This window comes from Asparagus officinalis, chromosome 10 (assembly GCF_001876935.1).
Source record: "Asparagus officinalis chromosome 10, Aspof.V1, whole genome shotgun sequence".
NCBI classification, from domain to species: Eukaryota; Viridiplantae; Streptophyta; class Magnoliopsida; order Asparagales; family Asparagaceae; genus Asparagus; species Asparagus officinalis.
The window spans coordinates 3,302,401-3,328,313 of record NC_033803.1 but is presented as its reverse complement, the minus strand read 5'-3'; the positions used below and the strand labels follow the sequence as shown (position 1 = coordinate 3,328,313).

At 38.2% G+C, this 25,913-nt stretch overlaps 4 protein-coding genes across 9 annotated transcripts in view; 2 read left to right on the top strand and 2 right to left on the bottom strand.

Moving 5' to 3' along the window:
• The window catches only part of LOC109824954 (mechanosensitive ion channel protein 6-like), a 4,740-nt gene extending 443 nt beyond the window's left edge, over positions 1-4,297 (top strand). The window contains exons 1-5 of the mRNA XM_020391591.1: positions 1-1,185; positions 1,489-1,612; positions 1,735-2,028; positions 2,116-2,318; positions 3,781-4,297. The exon at positions 1-1,185 is cut by the window's left edge and continues 443 nt beyond it. Of these exons, the coding sequence (XP_020247180.1) occupies positions 1-1,185; positions 1,489-1,612; positions 1,735-2,028; positions 2,116-2,318; positions 3,781-4,066 (2,092 nt within the window). The 3' untranslated portion in view covers positions 4,067-4,297. The remainder of the gene's footprint in view (positions 1,186-1,488; positions 1,613-1,734; positions 2,029-2,115; positions 2,319-3,780) is intronic.
• LOC109824955 (glutathione S-transferase F11-like) lies at positions 5,899-9,160 on the top strand. The gene is made up of 3 exons (XM_020391592.1): positions 5,899-6,209; positions 6,313-6,361; positions 8,390-9,160. The coding sequence occupies exons 1-3, from the start codon at positions 6,060-6,062 to the stop codon at positions 8,866-8,868; spliced, it is 678 nt and encodes a 225-aa protein (XP_020247181.1). The 5' UTR covers positions 5,899-6,059; the 3' UTR covers positions 8,869-9,160.
• LOC109826045 (glutathione S-transferase F10-like) lies at positions 19,837-21,491 on the bottom strand. The gene is made up of 3 exons (XM_020392993.1): positions 21,287-21,491; positions 21,163-21,211; positions 19,837-20,534 (listed from the first exon to the last, which is right to left on the bottom strand). The coding sequence occupies exons 1-3, from the start codon at positions 21,431-21,433 to the stop codon at positions 20,044-20,046; spliced, it is 687 nt and encodes a 228-aa protein (XP_020248582.1). The 5' UTR covers positions 21,434-21,491; the 3' UTR covers positions 19,837-20,043.
• The window catches only part of LOC109825670 (high mobility group B protein 15-like), a 25,682-nt gene continuing 21,939 nt past the window's right edge, over positions 22,171-25,913 (bottom strand). For 4 of the 6 annotated variants that reach the window (XR_002243073.1, XR_002243072.1, XR_002243070.1 and 1 more), the window contains 3 exons: positions 23,312-23,381; positions 22,596-23,217; positions 22,171-22,501 (listed from right to left, as the gene is read on the bottom strand). The gene's annotated coding sequence lies outside the window, so the exon portion shown is untranslated. The remainder of the gene's footprint in view (positions 22,502-22,595; positions 23,218-23,311; positions 23,382-25,913) is intronic. The other 2 variants (XR_002243071.1, XR_002243069.1) reach the window with 2 other exon arrangements.

Genomic DNA, 25,913 nt, shown 5'->3' with positions numbered 1-25,913 from the left:
GCCGACGATTTCGCCTCCTGCCTCGCCCCCGGCGAATCAGGACGATGAGAGGAAATCTGGGTTGCTGAGGAAAAAGTCAGGGATTCTGAAATCGGGGATTTTGAAGTCCGGGCTTCTCTCGAAGTTCGACGAGGATGAGGAGGACCCATTTCTTGACGAGGATCTTCCAGAGGACTACAAGAACGTCAAGTTCGACGCCGTGGTGATTCTCGAAATTGTGAGCTTGGTGGTAATTCTTGGCGCTCTCATCTGCAGCTTGACAATTCCAAAGCTCGAGAGGCTAACCGTGTGGAGTCTGCATTTGTGGAAGTGGGAGGTGATGATCCTCTCTTTGATCTGTGGTCGGTTGCTCTCGGGCTGGATTATTCGTGTTGCGGTCTTCTTCATCGAAAGAAACTTTCTTTTGAGAAAGAAGGTCCTCTACTTCGTCTATGGAGTTCGACATGCGGTTCAAAATTGCCTCTGGCTCGGGCTTGTGCTCCTAACCTGGCATTACATGTTTGATAAGAAAGTAGAACGGGAAACGAACAGCTCGTTCCTTCGCAAGGTCACCAAAATTATCATCTGCTTCCTTTTGACAACCCTTGTGTGGCTTGTGAAAACTTTGCTTGTCAAGGTTCTGGCCTCGTCTTTTCATGTCAGTACTTACTTTGAGAGAATTCAAGAGTCTCTGTTCAATCAGTATGTTATAGGGACTCTATCGGGTCCTCCTCTGGTAGAAATTCAACAATGTAGGGAAGAGGAGGACAGGATGTTTGCTGAGGTTCAGAAGCTTCAGAATGCGGGCGCTAGGATTCCGAATGATTTAAGGAACGCTACTATGAGAACTAGAAGTGGAAGATTTATTGGAGGCAGTGGCCATGGACTCGCGGCAATGAGGAAGAGCACACAGTTAGGAATCGGGAAAAGCATGAAGCTCTCGGGGGGGATATCCAAGAGGGAAAGCGGTAGGCAGGAGGATGCGATCACCATCGACCAGCTACATAAGCTTAATCAGAAGAATGTTTCGGCATGGAATATGAAGAGATTGATGAAGATAGTTAGGAATGGGACATTGACCACTCTCGACGAGCAATTAGAACATGAGCACGGAGGGGATGAATCTTCCATACAGATTAAGAGCGAGTTTGAGGCCAAGGTTGCCGCTAGGAAAATCTTTAATAATGTCGCTAGGCCTGGTTCTAAGTAAGTGTTGATCTCCTTTATCCCATATAATGTGGTGTTATGAATCTCAATATTTGCAAAACTACCCAGAAAAAAATTCTGCCCAAACCAACAAATCAGTTGATAGGCTACTTTGTAAATGCGATGTCAAAATATCAACAAAATAGTCATATTTTTACTCGTTACTAAGCCGATTGGGTTGCTAATACAGCCCCCCCCCTCCCCTCTTCGTTTAAAGCTTCTGCTTCGCAGTTGTCAACTTGATGTGTGCTTATGGCTAAATTTTTCAACAACTGGTGACGTAATTGACTTGCATGCTTTTAGGTACATCTACTTTGTAGATTTGATGCGCTTTATGAGGGAAGACGAAGCTCGGAAGACTATGAGCCTATTTGAAGGAGCAGATGAAAACAATAGAGTAAGCAGAAGGTGTCTGAAGAACTGGGTGGTATGAGTCCCTTTGCGTTGTATTTTCTAATATTTTGATTGTATTACTTAGTGAAGATAGTATTCAGTTTCAGTTCATTCCTAACACCTTTCCATTCTTTTCTATAATCTTTTTTTGAATAGGTTAATGCATTCAAAGAGAGAAGAGCTCTTTCTTTGACACTAAATGATACAAAAACAGCTGTAAACAAGCTCCATCAAATGGCAAATGTTGTAGTTGGCCTCATTGTTCTTGCCATCTGGCTTCTTATTTTGGACATTGCAAGCACACATTTCTTTGTTTTACTAGGATCTCAGCTCCTTGTGGCTGTGTTTATGTTTGGAAATACTTTGAAGATGGTCTTTGAGGATATTATTTTCTTATTTGTTATGCACCCCTTTGACGTTGGTGATCGTTGTGAAATAGACGGAGTTCAGGTAAAAGGGAGGGAAAATGGATCAGTTCAATAGAAGCATTCTTGGTCACCTTCTATAAATTACTGAAGTGTTTCATGTAATTTTCAGATGTTTGTGGAGGAAATGAATATCCTGACGACGATCTTTTTAAGATGGGACAACCAGAAGATTACATATCCAAACAGTGTGCTAGCTACCTTGCCTATTGGAAACTATTATCGGAGTCCAGATATGTGCGACTCCATCAACTTCTGTGTTCATGTTTCAACTCCACTGGAAAAGATTGCTATCATGAAAGAAAGAATTATAGGGTAATCTAGTCTCCTCTTTTTATATCTCAATGTCTTCAAATATCAAAGAAAAAGTTGAAGGGATTTCATCCAACGTCTTTAATCTATGACCATTCAAATGATTAGAAACTTAATAATTGAAGTTGCCAAATGCTTAGAAAAGGAAGAGACTGAGATGTGAACTTACTGGAAAATAGATTTTTTTTTTTTGTACAACATGTTATTTTGCTTGACATCCTTGCATGTTCATTTCATACATCTTCATCCAAATGTGTATTGCTCGTAGTACAGAAATTTCAAATCTGCCCTATTATTACAGAAATTGAATTACATGGCTTGTTTAAGGCGTGTAGGTCCAATTTCAACTATTATTTAAGGTAATCATCGCTGTTAGCAATTTATGCAACATATTTTGAATTACATAAGCTGTGAATATAGCAATCATTGTTGCTTACTATAACATACGTCAGACCAGATACATGATCTAAGAAGACTTCTCCGTCATATAACTCTTGCATCTTTCATTCATACAACAATGAACAGCACCAACACAATGAGGAAAGAACGCAACGATTTTTCACAGTTCCTTCAGTGCCTACATACTGCAAGGGTTTGGGATTTCGAATTACTTAAAATATAGAAACAGACATTCTTTGGCCCCAAAGTTTACCCATTTATCTTTCACAGCTTGTAAACTGTGTAGGCTTAGTATTCATGCCAAATGGATGGGGCTGGATATTGAATGCCTAACACAAAATAAGATCCAAAATTAGCCCACTAAAGCATGTCAGATTCAAACTATATATTTTGGCTTGATCTACTCTCACCTAGGTGATTTCCTACAGCCTTTTTGCCTGACATTATCATTTTCACGCCTTTCATGTTAAAGGTGTTTTGAGAGAGGGTATACAAGAGTACTCGAGCAGGCTCCAGCAGACATAGACCAAACATCTACACTCTACAGGTTTTTCTTAAATAGAAGTTGGAACTAAATTCTAAAACCCAATAGTACAAATTTTAGGTTAATTTGGTTCTCAAACTTTGTTTAGGTTACATTTAACTTCCAGAAAGGTCTGATTGTTCCCTGACATATGGTGTAATTCAATGGTTTCATATGTATTATTTTGCTACACGTGCATAGTTATAGATTCGGGTTAGTTGTGAATAGACCCTCTGTACTACCACCAAATTGTGGATAGACACCCAGCAGTTCTATTGTTGCAGATAGACGCTCTGAGTGAAACTTTTTTGACTGTCATCAGAGAAAGAGATTTTTTTTATTTTAATAAGAAATAGATCTCTTGAGGGTATGAGAGCCAAAAATAATCACTCAGGGGATCTATCTTCAACAACCATAGAGGGCTTATCCACAATTAACCCTTCCAGATCTTCTGCTAGTTTAATGTGGGAATTGATAGATTCAAAATGTCATCTGTATATCATTTAGTTAAGTGTACTTTGAACTGTGACGCAATTTCCACAGGTACATCGAAAGCAAGAAGGAACACTGGTACCCTAATCCTTCCGTTGTTCTCAAAGATGTCGATGATATGAACAGGTTGAAGGTATCTATCTGGATGCAACATCGTATTAATTTTCAGGACATGACCCTCAAGTGGGAGAGAAGGGAGCTCATAATGAGAGAGATGATCAAAGTGTTGAAGGAACTCGACATTGAATACAGAATGCTGCCTGTCGATATTAATGTTAGAGAGATGCCTTCTGTCCAGTCAACACGCATGCCTTCAAATTGGAGAACTTGCAGTTAATACTTACAGGCTCACACTTTTCTCTTTAATTAACATTCTTGACTTTTTGCAAATACAGGTTTTATAGTTTAGTTGAGAGTTTAGGATTATGGTGTGAATAATGAGAGTATAGAAGTTTCGGTTGCAGGGTGTTGCAAATTCTTTTGTGTAGTTTCATTGGACAATGTATGCGCACTAAAAATATCGATGCATTTTTGCCTTCATATTCATCACGGTAAGTATTTGATGTGAGCTTTTTCAAACAAGAATGGTGATCTCAAGTTAGATGAAGTTTCAAATCTCAGACCTTTTGCACCAGTCAGATGTGTGACATATTTGCTTGGTGAGTTAGCTCTATCTGAAGAAATGACACTTTTTCTTTTCTCAAGCTTAATGATTTGAGATAATTCTTGTAAGTAGTTTCAAATTATTCTGTTTAGTCAAGAGTAAGTGTCACAATATAGAAGAGGTGGGGGATCTAATAGCAAAGTCAATTATTTGAGGATCAATTTCAAAATAATAAAGTTTTAAGGGACTGAGGACCAAAAGTGAACTTGCTATATTTTAACCAGTCCCTGACATTTTTCCTAGATACTTTTACCCTCATCTTTTATCCATTTCTTTCAGGTTCAAAGTAAGACCGTTTGTTTAGTTGATATTTTGAAGAACAAAGTATATGAAAGCAAATTATTAGAAAGTTGCTCATATTATCTGAAATGTGGAGCTCTTAAAAACTTTTTTTTATATATATAGAAAAGTCTTCTTTGTAAAACTTATTTCTTACCCCACAAAAAAAAAGAAAACTTATTTCTTACTAGAATTGTTGTCACATTCGAAGGCAGTGGCTTAAAAATATATGTGGGTTAAAAAAAGTAATTAGAGATGTACGTTTGAATAAATTTATCGATTTACATTGCTGTACAATCTCTTTCTATCGAAAAAGTAGAATGATATTCATTTGTTTCTATGAATTTTATTGTATTTTTAAAGAGTGCTATTTTAGGGTATAGAGATTTTTGAGAGTTCAGGAAGACTTTGTGAAAAAGAAATGATAGGGGCACACCCTTGTACACACCACCAACCACACTCCCTCACTATCTACAGTGCAGGGGCCCCACATGTGATTTTTTTAAAAAAAATCACATGTGGGGCCCCTGCACTGTAGATAGAGGGAGAGTGTGGTTGGTGGTGTGCCCAAGGGTGTGTCCCTAACACCCCTCCTCTTTGTGAAATTCCCCAAAAATTTGAGGAGTTTTCTCTAATTTTTAAACTGGATGATCCTTTTGCAAATCACCCTAAAGCTTAGGGGATTCTGTAACATTCACCCGAAAGAAATTGGTAATGGGCTGTAGGGATCGGTTTTTTGGATCGGTAAAAGGGAGGAAAGCTATCAAAAATGTTAGCTTTTTGACAGCTTTCCCCCAAAATCGCATCTTTCCAAAAAGCTGCTAAAAAGCTGACATCTTGGCAGCTTTCCACCTCCTTTCCCCTTCCAAAACCGGAACCAAACAGGGGCGCCAGTTAAATACAAGGCTAAATATCAGAAAACGCCACCTTTATTTTGGACCATTATCAGATAATTAACCTCCCATAACTTTAAATTTATGTAATAGAAAATCACTCTAGGGATTAGCAAGAAATCCCCTTCAACTCTAAAATTTTATCAGAATACCTCCCCTAAACAGAACTTACTGCAAAAAGAATTTTCACATGGGCGGGTAAATTTTCGCTTAACAGAATTTTCTGATAAAATCTTAAAGTTGGAAGAAGTTTTCTGATAACCCATAAACTTTTAAAGGGGTTTACTGATAATCGTCAGGGTTTTCTGACAGTAGTCCTGCTCTCTCTCTCCACACTTTCGCTGTTTAACCCCCCTCCAATAGTTTCCAACCACCCACCACCACCTCAAGAGATAACGAACGAAAGATAAAGGGCAAGCCAAGCTGCTGCAATTTCTTTTCTTTGCATCGCAAGAGAAAATAATCTCTGCAGGGATCAAGAGCAGCAGGGAACAATGGCGAGCGTTACAGTGTTTGGTCCTCCCCTGTCAACAGCAGTCTCGAGAGTCCTCGCTTGCCTGCTGGAGAAAGACGTCGAGTTCGAGCTCTCGCCGGTGGACATGTCCAAGGGCCAGCACAAAGCCCCGGAGTTCCTCAAGCTCCAGGTACGTACGCACGCACCCCGGCCTCCTCCTCTAATTTCCTTTGTCATATGTGTACATCAACATTTCATTTCGACCCCTTAGTTTTGTTTTTAATTTGCTGCAGCCCTTTGGCCAAGTTCCTGCGTTTCGCGACGGTGGCATAACCCTCTTCGGTCGGTAACCAGCCTTGTTTTTTTTTCTTCTTTTCTTTCTTCTTCTTTTTTCGTTCTGTGTTTAACTTCCCTCTTTATGCCTCCACACACACAAAAAAAAAAAAGTGGATTTCAACTGGAGAATTCTGCGAGAATCGAAATCCTAAGAGCATCTCTAAGGGGCTGGAAAAATCCGGTCCCTTAGCTAAATTAGGGGACATTTAAGGGGGTTTGGCCCCAAGGGACCAGATTTTTTCCTCTTCACCCCCAAGTCCGTTAACTTCCTCCCTAAATTAAGCGGAAGGTTAAAGTCCCTTAACCTTCCCCTTATAATTCTATATTAATATATTTCATTTTAAAGTTAATTTATAGTTAGTTAAATTTAGTTAATGTATAGTTAATTTAAAATAATATAATTAAGTTAATGTATAGTTAATTTAATTTGATTAATTTTTTTAAAATGTACCCCTTATAATTTTTATTATAATTTTTTATTAATATAAAAATAATATGAATTTAAATTTAAAATAATATTTAACTTTTAACATAATTTATATAAATTAATTATTTGTTAAATTTTAATATGATTAATTAATTTAATAATTATATAAGGTAATTTCTTAATTTTAATTAATTAATTAATTATTTTTAGTTATTAATATTTAATTATTTATTGATTTATAAAAAAACCACATATTTAATTAAATCCTAATCTATAAAATAAAAAACTAAACATAATTAATTAAGGGGTAGAGGACTTTAAAGAGGGAACCATTGGAGGAGAATCAACCCCTCCTTTAAAGTTCCCCCTAAATTAAGGGACATCCAAGGGATTCCTTGGAGATGAGCTAACCGGTAGTTTTCTATTTGTTTTGATTGAAAGTTTGCAAAGAATTTTGTATGCCAAAGATTTACGCTCAAAGAAAGATGTGAACCCCACGTCAAACTTTGTAGGAGGACTCTGCCACTTCATGGAAACTGTAATTTTAGGGGGTTTTTGTTTCATAAATTTTTTTTGACATTTGGTACGGATTACAAGTTTTGTGAGTAAAAAGTGAGTTTTTTTGTATTTTGGGATTCTATATATGGTGTTTGTTTTAAAAAAAAATTAGAATATTGAATCCCAAAAGTGCAAAAAGTGCCTAATTTTTAGAATTTGTCAAATCCTCTCAATTGGAGAGGATTTTGACAAATTCTATAAATATGTGTATTTACCTCTCAGTTGGAAAGGATTTGACAAATCCCAACTTTGTTTTTTGTGGGAGGTAACTCATCAAGATAGCATATTCATCATATTATAAAATTTTGGCATTTAGTAATGTTACAATTTGAGCTTGAAACAAACAAACTATTACAAATTGTAGTATTCCAAATCCTAAAATATTAATGAAGCAAGCAACATTTTAGAAATCCCAAACAATAACAAAACACCTATGGATTTCAAATCCTATGATGAAATCCATGACCTAAAATTATAGGATTTGAAACTAACACCCCCTTATACTATAACTTGGCCCCACAGGTTAAGTCTTTTGATGGGCCAAAATCTAGACTTTTCATGGGCTGAAGGCTGGTATGTCTTGTCAAAGACACCCCTAAAATTATAGGATTTGAAACAAACACCCCCTTATACTATAACATGGCCGCACATGTTAAGTTCTTTGATAGGCCGAAATCTAGACTTTTCATGAGCTGAAGTCTGGACTCATGGTATGTCTTGTCAAAGGGTCTCCCAAAATAAATAGTATGAATATATTTACCTTCAATTATGCAGCCTGAAGAAAGATCACCTGGAACAACCTACTCCTACAAAACCAGCTCACACAATCCGTTTGGATTCTATCCAAATCCTCGAATTAATGTGTTCGCTACCTTCTTCCCTAACTTTTGTTTGAGGGAAATGGTGGATGGCAACCTTGTGTTTCACTAACAATGTACGAGAGAGATCCACATTGCATCCGTAAATATTAATGCTACACAAATATGAAAAAAAACAAATAAGTGGAATGAAATGACTGAGATCTCACTGAGTCCTGGTTTTGGTTGCAGAGTCCCGAGCCATATGTCGATATATATGCGACAAATATTCCGACCAAGGCAACGCATCGCTCATAGGAACGAGAGAAGGCGGACTATTGGAGCGCTACAGCATAGAGCAATGGCTAGAAGCGGAGTCCCAGAGCTACAACTCTCCAAGCTCGACCTTAGTACTCCAGCTAGCGCTCGCGCCGAGAATGGGGCTCAAACAGGACCCGGCATTGATCGAGCAGAGCGAGGCCAAGCTATCCAAAGTGCTGGACGTCTATGAGCAGAGGCTCGCAGAGAGCAGGTTTCTTGCGGGGGACGAGTTCACGCTTGCAGACTTGTCTCACTTGCCGAACACGCAGTACCTTGTGAATGCTACTGATAGAGGGGGTTTGATTACGTCGAGGGAAAACGTGGGGAGGTGGTGGGAGGAGATCTCGAAGAGGGATTCTTGGATGAAGGTTGTCGAGATGCAGAAGGCCGGTGCTCCTCAGCCTTCTTGATTTTACTTTCTGTATCTGTGCTTTGTGTGCTTTTGCTATTTAGATTTTAGGATCAAAATCTCCTGCTAGATTTTAGTATTTTGACTCTTTTAAGAGTAAAAAGAATTTACTCGAGGGGTCTATCTGTACTTGGGCACCTAGTACAAGGGGTATATCCGCAATTGGGCTATATACTACAAGGAGTCTATCTGCAATTGACCTAAAAAGAATCAGCTTTCCTATTGTCTGGTTTTTTTTTTCTGATATTGGTATCTCTATTTATGCTGAATTTGAAGGAAAATCTTGAAAATTATGACTTGTGAATGTAATGTTGTACAGGATTGATGTTATAGTTCTTGTAACTCCTGCGTTTTGTTCTGACCATTTTTTCCAAATGGTTGGAGTTCAACTGACAAAAAAAAAGTCTAACTGAACCTATGTGACTAGTTCTCACTGTTAATGTAGAAATTTAACTGAAATATTTTGATTGAGAGAAGATTGAAACATTTACACCTTTTCTTTTATTGTATATTATTATTACTACTACTGCTGCTGCTGTATTGTAGTAGTGAGATATTAACAATATTCCACAGTTTGTTTCGAAATAAAACTATCAGTTATTTTTGTATGTGTGTTTTGGCAGATTTGTTTATATTTGGTTTACATATCTATATGCATTTACATCAGATATGGGTATTATCTATATCCAACTTGTATCCATATACCATTTTATTGGGGTGTTGTTAGTAAATTTTTCCTAAAGTTATCCATGTCTGAAAATGTATGCAGTAAATGATTCTAGTTAAAGGATATGAAAAAAAAAACAAAAACAAAACAAAATTTTCTCTCTTTAACCTTCCTTCATAACTGAGCAAAGTGTCATACTCTCAAAAGGTTAAACTTCCTCCCTGTAGTTACCATCTTTTCCCTTTGTCCTTGTAATCCTTCAACGTCAAGAAACCATTTCATTCCAAAGCTTTTACTCAGCCTTAAGGTATTTGGATTGCCCACCTCAACCGATGTTTCAAGAGTATTTACATGCCTCTTCAAAAAGGAAGTCGAGTTCCAGCTCATTCAGGGTGGCACTTTCAAGAAAGATGACAAGGTTCCTGAATTCCTCAGGTATGTCTCTGTATATCAATATGCTATGTTGTTACACTGATTTTTTAAGCGTTAGTTCTTACAATGCCAATGTTGCGGGATCCTTCTGGTGAAGTTGCACTAGAGGCCATAATCTTAAATTTAGTTTCTCTAACCATTACACCAAATCTCTGGAGTTATGGTGTAATAGTTAGAGAAACTAAATTTAAGATGGTATCAGAGCAACCCATGTTCAAATCCCACCGACCACGAATTAAATGTCGATTTTCTAAAAATTGACACCGTTACGTGAGTCCAGGTTTCGACCCATAATAAAGGGCGCTCGACCTGCGGTGGCATGTTAGAATTAACATAAAACTATAATCCTTAATCCTCACCATAACTTCGGAGTTTTGGTTTAATGGTTAGAGGACGATAAAAGGAATAAACAGTGGTAGCTTTCTCCAACCTAACTTTTGCTATAGAATTTTAGGCGCATTTAATGGTTTCTTTACTCGCACTGAAACCCCCAACCGAGGACAATTCCGATGCCGCCCAATGAACTGTTCAATGTGCAGTGTGCAGAATAGTAGGAGGAGGAGGATACCGACCATCAGCGGAATCATTGGAGGCCCAGATTTAAACCCATCTGAGTCTCCACATCTGTCAAATATGTGGGGACTGTTTGAGACGGTATCACAATATAGTTACCTCAACATTTTGGTGACAGATCTCCATCCCTTATTAACAAAAATCAATTATAGTAAAAATCATGGTAATTTACACTATAAAAAAGATTCACAATGCTTCAGCCTTCTCTCCGACGGAACATTTTAATAGAATTTCTGCATTAACAGTGAGAACGATCTTAGGCTATTGTCAATTTAACACCAGCCAACAAGCTAAATGGTCAGAACAAAAGGAAAATGAGCTATTTGAACAACTATATATATGATGGAGATCAATTATATACGCAGCACTGTATTCACAGATTTCATTTTTTGATATATTTTTTCTAATTAAGCATAACTAGTGTACGCCCCGTGCGAAGGACGGCCTTCTCTTTTTTTTTATCGCTACAGTTATCCCGTTTAATCGCTACAGTATATTTTTAAATGTTACATCAATATATATTTTTAAAAAACGCTACATTACATTATCCCACCTCCACTACAGTAATATATATATTTTTTCAAATGCTACAGTAATATTTGTACTAATGTTGTAGTATCCGCATATGCTACAGAAATATTTCTTTGAAAATAAAACAGGAATAGATTAGAGAGGCCGATATCAGAAAACCTAAAGAAATCAGTAGTTGTTCAAAGTTTCTAAATTTATCCGCCTCAAAATAAAACAGATTTCATCGTTTCTCAACATCAGTTCGTCATACTCCCAAGCCCGAAAAGTAAACAAAAGCACCAGCACAAAATAGGACTGGCCTCCTGCCCGTCGACAACCTTCCTCGACGTGAATTCGCAAGATTAGCTTGTATTCGGCAAGTGAGATGAGTCCGCGAGAGTGGACTCGTCTCCTGCAAGAAACCTGCTCTCTCCTGCTATCTGCTCACAAGCAGCATCGAGCACTTTGGAGATAGTTTTGCTTAAGGCCCGGCCTTGGTGCGGAGGCTAGTTGGAGGGTCGAAGTTTTAGAGATTCTGACTTCTAACCGTTGTTCTATGCTGCGGCGCGCTCTAACGAGCCGTCTTCTTCTGTTCACAGGAGAGATTTGTCGCCTTGGTCGGAGTATTTGTCGCGTAAGTATAGACATACCGCCCGAGATTCTGCAATGAAATTATGATACACGGCCTAAATTAAGATGAACTTGATAGGACAGAGTATCTGATATGGTGCTCAAGGAGTCAGAGTCAGCCAGTTTCGAGAGATCCATTTGCATAATTGACAGTAGTGTTTTTTTGTGGGTAATTGACACTATATGATATATATATATGTTGTAATATGAGTCGGAACTCGACTTCCTTTTCGAAGAGACATGTCAATACTCTTGAAACATTGGTTGAGACAGGAAATCCAAATACCTTAAAGACTCATTTTTAATCTCTCACTTGGTATTGTTTTCATTCACACACACACACTTAAGTCTGTAAGCACACAACACTTTCTTATAGATTGCCGCTTGGTGAATAATAATTGGCATAGTGTTTCGGTAGGTGTGCGCCGACATAATCTTCTTCACTGAGCAAAGTATTATTTTGCCGAAGAGTCACTTGGCCTTCAACCTTCAATGTGTGCTTACAAGCTTAAGTGTGAATCAAAACAAAAAGATCATGAGAGATATAGAAGATGAGTCTTTAAGGCATTTGGATTTACTGTTTCAACCGAGTTTCGAGAGTATTGACATGTCTCTTCGAAAAGAAAGTCGAGCTCCAACTCATTCGGGTTGGCACCTACAAGAAAGATGACAAGGTTCTCGAATCCCTCAGGCTGCAGGTAAGTTGCTATATTAATATGCTATGCTGTTACGTTGATTTTCTTTTCTTTTTTTTTTTAAGTCGTTGCATCTTACAAAATATATATATACATTGAGAGAGAGTGGTGGTCGGTGCGTGGGTGGGTGGGGGGATGGAACGGCTAATAGGCTAATAGGTGTTGGTCAAATATTTCGGCCACCAGAAGGTGGCAGCTAAAATTGACAGAAGAGGGGGGTTGTTTTGTTAGTCAAAAAGGTTGAGGAACTTTCGGTGGAGCAAAGAAACAGCCAAAGAAATGGGAGGCTGTTTTGTTGACAAAGAAGGTGAGTGGGCCCCACCGCGGGCTCCACTACAGGAAATAATATTTTTTTATTGATGCACAGTGTTCTCCCAAACACTATAAATAGGCTCCCAAACTCTTAAAGAATCCTCATACCAGAAACAACTCCTCTTATAGAAGAGCAAGAGAGAGAAAAGAGAGGCTTAGAGAAAAGTCTTTGTGAGAGAAAATTGTGAGTAATTTTCAGAGTGGGATTGAGTTGTGAGAAAATTGAGAGTGTTGTAAAATTTCTCTTCATAGTGAAAGATCTGCAGCAGCCCGTGGACGTAGGTAATTTTGTGCCGAACCACGTAAATCTCTTCATAGTGAAAGATCTGCAGCAGCCCGTGGACGTAGGTAATTTTGTGCCGAACCACGTAAATCTTGCGTGTCCCCCATTTTGCGCATTTATTTCGCTTCCTCTTAAGTCTGGAAATAGGGAAATCTGAGTAATCTCCCAACAACTGATATCAGAGCTCTGGTTGTGACGCCTGTCAAATTTCTGCGAGATTACTATTCACATGAATAGTAAATTTCGTGAATAGTGAAATTTTGCCGGCGATATCGACTTGTCGACAGAGGTGTTTTAATAAACGGTGGTTCGCAGAAATTGTCAGAAACGATCCAGAGGAAGTCAGATTCGAGTGGGAGCGATGGCTGCAGATGAAGGGAAGGTGAAAATTAAAAAGTTCGATGGTGCGGACTTTGGCTTTTGGAAGATGCAGATCGAAGATTATCTGTACCAGAAGAAGCTGTATCAACCTCTCTCAGGAAGTAAGCCAGATGATAAGAAGGATGAAGAGTGGGCTCTTCTCGACAGACAAGCCCTTGGAGTTATCCGATTGACGTTATCTAGCAATGTTGCTTTTAACATAGCAAAGGAAAAGACCACGGCGGGTCTTATGGCGGCTCTCTGCAGTATGTATGAGAAGCCATCTGCCTCAAACAATGTTCACTTAATGAGGCGGCTGTTCAATTTGCGGATGATAGAAAGCGCATTGGTAGCTCAACATCTCAATGAACTCAATATAGTCACAACCCAGTTGAGTTCAGTTGGGATTGAGTTTGATGAGGAAGTTCGAGCGTTGATTTTTTTGTCTTCCCTACCAGAAAGCTGGAACGCTACAGTCACGACTGTGAGTAGCTCATCGGGAAGCAACAAGTTAAAGTTCGATGACGTTCGTGATCTGGTTCTTAGTGAAGAAATTCGGTGGAGAGAATCAGGTGAAGCTTCAACCTCCTCAGCTTTACACACGGAGTCTAGGGGAAGAACTTCAGAAAGAAGTTCAAATCATGGTAGATCAAAATCTAGAAGGAGCAAATCTAGATCAGGAAAGAAAGACTTCAAGTGCTACAATTGTAGCAAGAAGGTTCATTTCAAGAGGGAGTGCCGAGCACCAAAGAAAAATACCGGCGCACAGGAATCTGCCAACGTGACCGAGGAAGGAGGTGATGCTATGATTTTAAGCGTCAACAGTCCGATTGAATCATGGATTCTTGATTCAGAGGCATCCTTCCACTCCACCCCATGCCGAGAAATCATGGAGAACTACGTTAGCAGTGATTTCGGAAAGGTACATCTAGCAGATGATGAAACCTTGAAGATTGTTGGCAAGGGAGACATCCGATTAAAATTACCAAATTAGACCACATGGAAGTTGCAAGGAGTGAGACATATTCCTGGTCTTAGAAAACATTTGATCTCTGTGGGACAGCTTGATGGAGAGGGTTATTGTACAACCTTCTCGGGTCATGAATGGAAGATTACCAAAGGAGCACTCGTCATTGCTCGAGGTAAGAAAAATGGTACTCTCTATATAACCTCAAACTTAGAGAATATCATTGCAGTAACAGATGCAGATGAAAAATCAAACCTATGGCACCAAAGGCTTGGTCATATGAGCGAGAAAGGGATGAAAACACTTTTGTCAAAAGGGAAGCTGTCGGATCTGAAGAATGTAGATGTCGGCCTATGCGAGGATTGCATCTTTGGCAAACAGAAGAAAGTCATTTTTACAAAGATTGGCAAGACACCCAAGACAGAAAGGTTAGAATTGATTCATACCGACGTATGTGGACCATCTCCAGTTTCATCTCTTGCAGGCTCACTGTACTATGTCACCTTTATTGATGATTCTACAAGGAAGGTGTGGGTTTATTTTCTGAAGAAGAAATCAGAAGTCTTTGATACCTTCAGAAAATGGAAGGCCATGGTGAAAAATGAAACTAGTTTGAAGATAAAGAAGTTGAGGTCAGACAATGGAGGAGAGTACAAAGACAATATATTCAAAGAGTTTTGCGCAAACAACGAGATCAAGATGGAGAAAACAGTTCCCATGACACCGCAGCAGAATGGCGTAGCAGAGCGCATGAACAGAACTTTGAATGAACATGCCAGAAGCATGAGGTTACATGCCGGCTTGCCCAAGTTCCTATGGGCTGAAGCTATCAATACCGCAGCCTACCTAATCAACCGAGGACCCTCAGTTCCCTTGGATGGTGGAATACCGGAAGAAGCTTGGAGCAGAAAAGAGGTAAACCTTTCACATTTAAGAATTTTTGGTTGTATCTCTTATGTACACATAGATTCTGCTGAAAGAAGTAAACTTGATGCCAAATCTAACAAATGTGTTTTTGTTGGTTATGGTGGTGATGAGTTTGGTTACCGATTTTGGGATTATGAAAATCGAAAGATCATCAGAAACAGAGATGCCATATTCAATGAGAATGTGATGTACAAAGACAGATCAACTGCAGAATCAAGTAGCTCCAGTACAAAAGCTGAAAAAAAAAGAATTTGCTGAATTTGAGGAGATTTCTGAAAAGGATGTTCAGATTAGCCCTGAAGCAGTTCAAGAAGAACCAAGCGCACCAGAAGTGAGACGCTCCTTAGAATTCCTAAGCCAACCCAGCGCTATTCGCCTTCTTTACACTACCTGTTGCTGACTGACAGTGATAAACCAGAGTGTTATGACGAAGCAATACAGGTGAAGGATTCAGTCAAGTGGGAGTCTGCTATGCAAGATGAGATGGACTCGCTCATGTCAAATCAGACGTGGGACTTAGCTGAATTACCACTAGGTAAGAAAGATCTTCATAACAAATGGATTTATAGGATCAAAGAAGAACATGATGGGAACAAGCGCTACAAGGCAAGATTGGTTGTCAAAGACTTTCAGCAAAAGGAAGGTATTGACTATAATGAAATTTTCTCCCCGGTCGTGAAATTGACTACAATCAGACTAGTGTTGAAAATTGTAGCTGCTGAGAATTTACATCTTGAGCAATTAGATGTAAAAACAGCTTTCCTTCATGGTGATTTGGAGGAGGAGATTTATATGAAGCAAGCAGAAGGCTTCATAAAGACAAGCAAGGAAAATCTAGTATGCCGTTTGAAGAAGAGCTTGTATGGATTAAAACAAGCTCCCAGGCAGTGGTACAAGAAGTTTGACAGCTTTATGGGCAGCAACGGTTTTACTAGATGCCAAGCAGATCATTATTGCTATATTAAGAGGTTTGACAATAGCTTCATTATTTTATTGTTATACGTTGATGACATGCTCGTTGCAGGATCAGATCTTCAAGAGATTATAAATTTGAAGCAGAAATTGTTAAAGCAGTTGGCAATGAAAGATCTTGGCGCTGCAAAGCAGATTCTTGGAATGAGGATCAAGAGAGACACGAAGTCTGGGACTTTGATGTTATCACAGGCTGAGTACATCAACAAAGTACTCTCCAGGTTCAATATGCAAGATGCTAAACCAGTGGGTACACCTTTAGGTGTTCATTTCAGACTTTCCAAAGATCAGTCACCGAAGACAGAAACAAACCGGTTCAACCGAAAAAACCGCCCGAAAAAACGGATCGGTTAACCGAACCGAATTAAATGGATGAGAAGAAGTCTCTAAACCGCCCGAACCGAATTAAACCGGTCTGGATCCGGTTTGAACCCCTGAACCGCCCAAAAAAAAACCGAACCGAATTCTTAAACAAAAAGTAGCTGTGAGCCTTGGGTGTGAAGAAAATCTATGGCTGAATGTATAGCATTTAAGAATTGTGGGTGGAGTTTATACTAACATATATTTGAGTACGCTGATATAGTTAAGTGAGATTTCCATAAATCAATACAAGATGTTGAGGTTGAAGGATAAATTTAGTGTTTTGGTCAAATTTCAGTGATAACATGAATACAGCTTGCTGGTGCTGGATATCAAATTAACATATAGTATAGGCTGTCAATGATATAAGATAATTCTTGATGAGAAAAAGGCAGCTAAAAATTAACGAAAATCATCAAAAGGTGTGTGTGCCTGCCAAACATTGTTCTTTCTCTAAAAAAGGCTACATAATTACATGGTCCTCCTAGTGTATTAAGCTAGTTATATTCAGATCATACAATTTGATTAAGTGGCTTAGTACAGTTTTGATTGTTTCTTTTCAGTTTTGATTGCTTCTTTTCAGTTTTGGATATAACTAAAACTTACCCAGATTTTTGTAAAATTGAGTTAATTCGGTTCAAAACCGAAACCGAACCGAACCGAACCGAATTTCGGTTGGGCCGAATATTCGGATGAAGGGGAAAAAATCTGGATCTGGATGAGAGTTTTGAGAATCCGAAAAATTTGGATTGGATGCGGATTGGGCTTAAAACCGAACCGAACCGAATACGCCCATCCCTACCCGTACGCCTCAGCTATTGGAAGTCTGATGTATGTCATGGTTTGTACAAGACCAGATATTGCTCAAGCAGTGGGAGCTGTTAGCAGGTACATGAATGATCCGGGCAAGGTACATTGGGAAGCAGTCAAATGGATCCTCAGATATCTATGGGGCACCACAGGTAAAGCACTTTGTTTCAAAGGTGGAGATACAATATTAACAGGTTATGTGGATGCTGATTTAGCAGGAAATGTTAATCACAGAAAGAGCACTACATGGTATGTCTATACTCTAGGAGGTACTGCAGTGAGCTGGATTTCACAACTGCAAAAGATAGTTGCTCTCTCCACAACTGAAGCAGAATATGTCGCTATTACAGAAGCCAGCAAGGAAATGGTTTGGCTTCAAAGTTTCTTGGATGAATTAGGCAAGAAACAAGAAGACAATGTTTTATATTGCGACAGTCAAAGTGCTATTCATCTAGCGAAAAATCCATCTTTTCATTCCAGAACGAAGTACATACAGATGCGGTATCATTTTATCCGGTCACTTCTAGAAGATGAAATTTTGAAGCTTGAAAAGATCAGTGGAGCTTAAAATCCTACAGACATGCTGACAAAGACGGTGACTACTGACAAACTGAAGCTGTGTTCAGCTTCAGTTGGCCTGCAATAGTATGAAGACCGGGAAGAGCTGCTGCATAGATCGAGGTGTGAAGACAGATTAAAATCAGCCTTCAAGTGGGAGATTGTTGGTCAAATATTTCAGCCACCGAAAGGTGGCAGCTAAAATTGACAGAAGAGGGGGGCTGTTTTGTTAGTCAAAAAGGTGGAGGAACTTTCGGTGGAGCAAAGAAATAGCCAAAGAAATGGGAGGCTGTTTTGTTGACAAAGAAGGTGAGTGGGCCCCACCGTGGGCTCCACCACATGAAATAATATTTTTTTATTGATGCACAGTGTTCTCCCAAACACTATAAATAGGCTCCCAAACTCTTAAAGAATCCTCATCCCAGAAACAACTCCTCTTATAGAAGAGCAAGAGAGGGAAAAGAGAGGCTTAGAGAAAAGTCTTTGTGAGAGAAAATTGTGAGTAATTTTCAGAGTGGGATTGAGTTGTGAGAAAATTGAGAGTGTTGTAAAATTTCTCTTCATAGTGAAAGATCTGCAGCAGCCCGTGGACGTAGGTAATTTTGTGCCGAACCACGTAAACCTTGCGTGTCCCCCATTTTGCGCATTTATTTCGCTTCCTCTTAAGTCTGGAAATAGGAAAATCTGAGTAATCTCCCAACAATAGGGAGTCACATGATGATTATAGTTAGGATATTGTAGCATAGGTAGCAGCTGCACTGTAGATGTAGGCCGGTGGTACTGTAGCATAGATCAGTGGCGCCGTAGATGGTGTGACTTTAACAACTATGTCCTATCAAGTTTATCTTAATTAATGTCACATATCATAATATATCTATGGGTGGCACTAGGGGCACACCCCAACCACAACTCCAACCACACACCCTCTCTCTCTCTCTTGCTACAGTGCACGGGCCCCATATGGGATTTTAAAATGTGGGGCCAGGTGCACTATAGCAAGAGAAAGAGAAGGTGTGGTTAGAGTTGTGGTTAGGGATGTGCCCCTATCATTTTCCTGTATCTATACTTACCCGACAAATACTCCGACCAAGGCGACAAATCTCTCCTATGAACAAAAGAAGACGGCTCATTACAGCGCACCGCAGCATAGAACAACGGTTAGAAGCAGAATCTCTAAAACTTCGACCCTCCAAGCTCTAACTTTAGTCCTCCAACTAGCCTTCGCACCAAGGCTCCAAAGTGCTCGATGATGCTTGTGAGCTGATAGCAGGAGAGAGCAGATGGCCATAATCATGAGAACAGGGATTACTATTTGTTAAAACCTATATGTATGTTATATAGTAAGGGATAAGGGGTGGAGATCTGTCACCAAAATGTTCAGGTAACTATTGTCATATCCTGTCTCCAATAGTTTCTCATCTGACAGATGCGGGGACTTAGAACGCGCTAGATGCTAAAGTTATGGGAGTCAAGTGTAACATTAGCTAGCCATTTTTTGGCGCCAACAGACTCGTTGGTCCAAAAGCGTGACGCATAACGTCAATGTCTATCACGAAATGTCAGCATTCTGATGGTGATTACAAGAGGGAAAATAGCCTGTGGCCAAGAAACTTCATACTTCGGCCATAACCGTAAAAAGTCCAGGCTGAAGAACCTATAAATAAGCTTCACTCATCAGCTCAGGCGGGTGTTATTTTGGCGATTTTTTTTTTGGGATATTTTTGTCAGGCTAAGATTCTTTTGCATGGTCCCCTGCATGAACAACAATTTTCATTTATGTGACCTTTTTTTTTATGGGGAGACATTCTGAATTTGTAGATGGAGTTGTTTTATTAGACTCTGATGCAACACGACAGGCTTTTCTACACCACTTAATTCTATAAAATTAAAAAAACAAAAACACACACACTCAGTTCAAGTGAAAATAAAAGTCTCTTTATTATCATATAACCAAAACATAAACACTTATTTTCCCGCCCAACCATCCTCCCAAACAAGCAGAGGAAGAGGAACTTAGTTCATGACAACAATAACAACAACAAAACACTTAAAACAGAAATCAAGCCACAACTTCAACAAACACATAAACAACATCAACCATCATGCAGCGCATACATTACTCAGTCGATCATAGCGAATTTCTCCAGCGGACCAGGATGTTCGGACTGCATATGGACAACCTGCTTCCAAGATTCCCTCGACGAAATCTCGTCCCACCACCTCGCCACATTCTTCCTCTTATAAAACAAATCATGCCCCCTCTCAGACCTCGAAACGAGATAATGGCTATTTGGGAGATGAGAGAGATCAGCAAGAGTGAATTCATCTCCAGCTAAGTATCTGCTCTCGTCGAGTTTCCTGTTATAAACATCGAGAACTCTGGCAAGTTTCTTTTCATTCTGTTGGATTTGAGCCTCGTCAGGAGCAATGCCTAATGGTCCAGCGAAGGCTAAGTGGAAAACGAGAGCAGAGCTTGGAGGGTCAAAGTTTCGAGCTTCTGATTGTAGCCATTGCTCGATTGAAGCTCTCTCGAGGCCTCCAGTACCAAAGATTGTCTTGTTGCCTTGGTTTGGATAGTTCTCGCAAATGTGCCTGCATATTTCCCTCGAATCTACAAGTTGAAAGAATTTGGAAGTATTATTAGTCCTATTTGAATGTAATTTAGTTCAGAAAATCCTCCTGGATTAATCCCTGGAAATAGAAAACTTTTGTCACATTACTAATATACCCATATTTAAGAAGATTTATGAATTACTTTTCAATCCCTATCATTTTTTATAACTTATATAATCACCTCTCAGATTTTGTTTGTTATATTTTTAATTTTTTTTAATTTGACTATAAGATTCAATTTGAATGTTTTTGCATTTCAAAACACTTCTTTTTGTTTGCATGAATCTTCAGATGATTTTTTGTATCAATTTTTTTCTCTTTACCAATATATATTGAAATCAAATTTTGAAATAAGGAGGAGAACACAAAAGATTAGAAGGAGAAAAAGAGTAAGATAGGATGAACTTTGTATAGAAAGGGGGAAAGGTGAGAGTGTTCAATTTCATCGGAACCATTAACAAAGTACGTCACTAATTGAAAAGGAGAAGGAATATGAGTCAAACATATAAATTTAGAAAGACTTATTGACCAGTTGATAAATAAAGATTTTTCTTTTTCTGATTCTGTCAAATACTTCAAGGAGTTTAAATTTTAATCTAGAATCATCGACGCAAACGTTCACTTACCAACAAATGTCAGCTTTCCATCCTTGAGGGTAACTTGACCAGAAGGGTCCTGCACAATTGCATTATGAGAACTAATGCCGAAAAGATAAATGCGATAACATAACATATTGGTATGGGGATATACCTGCAGCCTGAGGAACTCAGGGACCTTGTGATCTTTCTTGTAAGTGTCAATCCTAATGAGTTGGAACTCGACTTCCTTTTCGAAGAGACATGTAAGAACTCTTGAAACGTCGGTTGATGCAGGCAATCCAAACACCTTGATACTCATTTTCTATCTCTCTCTCTTTGATCTTGTATTGAGTTCGCAAGTGCACTGTGAAGAATGATGTACAAGGGGGTATTTAACATTGAGCAAAGGCTTTGGAGTGAAATGCTTTCTTGAGTTGAAAGGGTACAATGTCGAGGAAAAAGATGTAGCTTGAGAGAGGAAGTTTCACTTTTTGAGAGTATAATCCTTTGCTCAACGAAGAAGGAAGGTTAAAGATGGGGGAAATTTGCTTTTATAATTGTGTATGCCTCAAAATTAGCAATGGAATATTAAAAAATAAGGTGTTAGAACCATAAAAGCTCATTGGCCAAATGATTTTGTTCCAGTCTTCAGGTACGCAAAGTGGTCTCTGTCTGCTGAGAGAACAAAAGAAAGATTTAGATTTCATCTGCTATCTATTGGCAGAAGAACTTGTAGAACCTGAGAACTGCATCATTCAGGTTCATAAATAACCTGAGAACTGCACGTGCCCGCGAGTCCCTTTGTGCAAGGCAAGCTCCAGAACCCAGTGAGTGCAAATCGTTGTTTGGCTCAATCCGCAGTCCAAAAATGACTAGCCAATATTGCAACTTGACTCCCATGACTTACTATTTAAACTCATTTATATCACAACATCTATGCAATGTGGGACTATTTTTAGGGTATCACATTATGCATGATGTCAGACCCCTAATAGACGTTGGAAGGATAGATTCATAAGTGAAGTTCCATAAGTAACCAAACAACACAAATGGATAAAACTCTATCTTTCTCATCTTTATTGATTCTAAACATTTACAAGCCAAATACCATTTACAAATATAAGAATGGATTCTAAGTGACATAGCACCAAATATGGTTTACTTTCCCATAAGAATAGACAATATTATAACCCATTATCAGTAAATCCTTGGAGCTTGATTGGATTAAGTCACCAAGTACGGTTTACTTTCCCATAAGAATATGCATATTATACTCCACTACCAGAACATCCTTGGAGCTTGATTGGATTAAGTCTAACCCTCTTCTCCCACTCCTCCAATTCCTTTTTATACCATTCCTTCTCCAAATTTCTCGCTTATTATACACCTGTCCGTAACAAAAAAGAGTAGAAAATTGAAACAGTATTGAGATTCTTGATATGCTTGATAAATTTTGGGATCTTTGTGCAATAAAAGTTGACCTTATTACGCTTGATCCGCTTCTGAAAGCATAACTTCTTGAATATGCCTGAAATGTGCAATAAAAGTTGACCTTATTACGCTTGATCCGCTTCTGAAAGCATAACTTCTTGAATATGCCTGAAATGCTCTATCAGATCAAGGAGTGGAAGATTTCGGATAAGCTTTTCCTCGAAAAATATATGAAAGAGGTCGTACAAGGCTTCTTGTTTTGGATGAGGAAGAGAATGAAGAGGAAGAGAATAAAGTTGCAGGAAAGTTTGCTGCCGAGAGAATGTTAAATTTCTTGACAAATAATTACCAATTTTCAATGCAATAATCATGTACCTGTTTGAAAGAATGTTAAAATCTTTGTCAAATAATTACCCATTTTCAATGTAATAATCATGTACCTGTTTATACTGGTGTGGGTTTTTTTTTCCACATCAAAATTAAGATCAGAAAAATTGAAATGGAGGACTCAAACTGTCACTTTGAAAACCTCAGAAGATAATTTTGAAAATCATGCAGACCTTTGGGATATCTTTAATTAATTACCCTTTAACTTTAGAACGATCATATTATCAGCTGGCGTATTTTCTCCATTGCAATGGGCATATATATTCGTTGGAGGAGATTGTGCCTCTAGAATTTGAACAAAAGAGATTGAGCTAAGTTAGTGTGTTTTTTATTAGAACCATAGGCCTGAAAGAACGGTTCAAGGGAGAAGGCCTCTCACCAACGGGTGCATTCTCTCTAATAGGTGATGCATTGTCATAGGCAGCAACATTTGAAGTGATAGGTTGCCCCTAAAACAAAGATCTGTAGTTATAAGGATCAAGTAATTATATCAAATAAATGAATAAGAACAAAAGGAAAGAAAAAAGACTGTGACACCCTAAGATTTAGTCCCACGTCGTATATTAATTGAGTGATTGAATGGTTTAAATGATAGATCTTGAGAGCCAAGTATAACATTGATTAGTCAATTTTGACAGTTGATTGTGTCAAATTACGCGTTGCACTCAATTGGTCCCAGGGCTTACATCCTGCCAAAAGACTCACGAGCCCGGGGCATGACAAATGGTATTAGAGTAGTTAGCCCACTAAAAATGTGGTGCTAAATACTATGTGGGACTAAGTGCTACACTGTATGAGTACAGTAGGAGTCAGCTCTGGAAACCCATAGGAACCACCTTTAGAGTTCACATCGCCTGGTGGTGATACTAGGACGGACCAATTATCATACCACGATGAGGATGTCACGCAATCAAGGTGGGGTGATTGTGATACCACAAGATTTAGTCTGATGTAAGAGCCAAGTGTAATATTGACTAGTCAATTTTGGCAGATTGAGCCAAACCACATGTTGCACTCCGTGGGTCCTAGGACTTACTCGCCCCCTCGCATGCCCGAGGCATGACAAAGACAGTGTTGTCCTTACCATTTGGTGCATGTATCCCAAGATCGGGTTCAAATGGAATATCCCACAGTTGCTGCAACCCCATTGTCATCTACATTTCGAGGAAAATATTAAGCAACTTTATTTATTTATTTCATAAACATCAAAAAGGAGCAGAGAGAATGCTTAGTGAGTATACTCTGCTACAAGAGCAAGAGCAATTGGGATAAAGCCCGATACTGTGATATGATTACCCTCTTCATTTTCAGGAAGAGGAACAACTAGACAATGCAATGGAAAAAAGAAACATCAGATCAGTTTGCGACATAATGTAGGTGAAAGAAACTTCTTGTGTTCTTTTGACAAGAAAAGAGAAAATGATGAAAAGATAAATAGGACGTTTAAATATTTTCTAATACAAAAATGACGGGAAAAAGGAAGTGACAAATTGTCGGGAAAAAAGAACTCACCGGCCTCTGGTTGGCTTCCACCAGAAGACACATGGTGAGGGATACCATCTTATGATTCAGAGCCTAGGCGAATGAGAGATAGGGAAAAGAAGGTAAATACATTCACTTTGTTTGGGAGTTTTTTTAAGGGAATGGACTGAAATGGAAGTAACAAAGTTTACATCTGTTAACCACCATTCTATATAATTTGGTTCCCCACCAAATTGGGGTGTAGAGGAAGTAAAATATTTCAAACCATCATGATACAAATCCAACAACTAACAAATAATTCATCTCCATTCCCTTTATTAAACTCTCAAGCATGATTATTACATTCCCCCTTCCCTTCCTTTCCTTTGCCTTTCCCTTCACGTCCATTAGTAAACTCCCAAACATAGCATAAAAGGAGATTAATTTTAAAATTTTAAATGGAAATAATATGGTATTTATTAATATTAAAAAAGACTTGCATAAGTGAAACATTGAGGTTTAGCAATATATCATAATTGCATAGCTTTTTAACTGTGAAAACTCAATTTGCTTCATTTCCAAATTGGCGTGCGTGTGTCTATACACACACACATTAGGTTTTATGCACGTGCAATGCACTTAATTAAATGCCATGATTAAGTATATTGATTTATTTCCTTACTAAATTTATTCATCAATTTTAATTACGTTGATAATTTTTGCTCACTTATGTCTCTAAGCTTCAGTATTGTGATTATTTATTTTCTTTAATGTTTGTTTGAATGGGCTACACTAAATTTAAATTTTCTTGTTGATAATTGAATTGACAGGAAACAAGGTCAGTTTAAATTTTACCATCATGAAACTAAACTTCACCTGAGAAAGTATAGTGTTGCAAAAGTGAAAACACTTAAAAAAATAGCGTTATAAAAGAAAGACGAATAATTAAAGTCAATAAGTTAAGATTATTGATTAAAAGTGGGCTATAACTAAAGTAAAGAGAAAATAAAGTTTATTCCTAATCATTGATAAACTTCATAAAAAATCATAAACTAAAAATTCATGCTAACTCTACTATACTTTCATATTAATAAAAGCATCCACATAAATATACAAAAGTACTAAAAAAGTTCATGAAAATCCCTTCTAAAGATTTCTAATTTTACTCAAAACAATTAAACTATTCTATAAATATTTAGAAAACATTAATGTCTTTTATTCCTTTTATTTTATTTTTTATTGAGTCAAGTTCAATCATTCCCCATCTTTATCTTTTTCCCAGGTAATTCAAGAGTAGTGTTTTCATCGTCTATATCGATTGTGATATCAGGCTGGAGCTGGATTTTTGTACTGTCATCTTTCTTTGGGCTTCTTCATCTTTTGTCTTCTTGTCTTACTGTACAAAAAAATATTAAAAGTATTTTCAAACACAAACTTTTGAAAATATAGACTCTTGATTATTTTTTTGTTTCAATGAGAATAAATGTTAATTATATATATATATATATATATATATATAT

Coding starts and splice junctions, on each gene's coding strand:
- LOC109826045 (XM_020392993.1), bottom strand. CDS start 21,433: ATGAGTATCAAGGTGTTTGGATTGCCTGCATCAACCGACGTTTCAAGA. Junction 21,212..21,286: donor CTGAGTTCCTCAGGCTGCAG/GTATATCCCCAT, acceptor GCAATTGTGCAG/GACCCTTCTGGTCAAGTTAC. Junction 20,535..21,162: donor TGGAAAGCTGACATTTGTTG/GTAAGTGAACGT, acceptor TTCAACTTGTAG/ATTCGAGGGAAATATGCAGG.
- LOC109824955 (XM_020391592.1), top strand. CDS start 6,060: ATGGCGAGCGTTACAGTGTTTGGTCCTCCCCTGTCAACAGCAGTCTCG. Junction 6,210..6,312: donor CGGAGTTCCTCAAGCTCCAG/GTACGTACGCAC, acceptor AATTTGCTGCAG/CCCTTTGGCCAAGTTCCTGC. Junction 6,362..8,389: donor CGGTGGCATAACCCTCTTCG/GTCGGTAACCAG, acceptor TTTTGGTTGCAG/AGTCCCGAGCCATATGTCGA.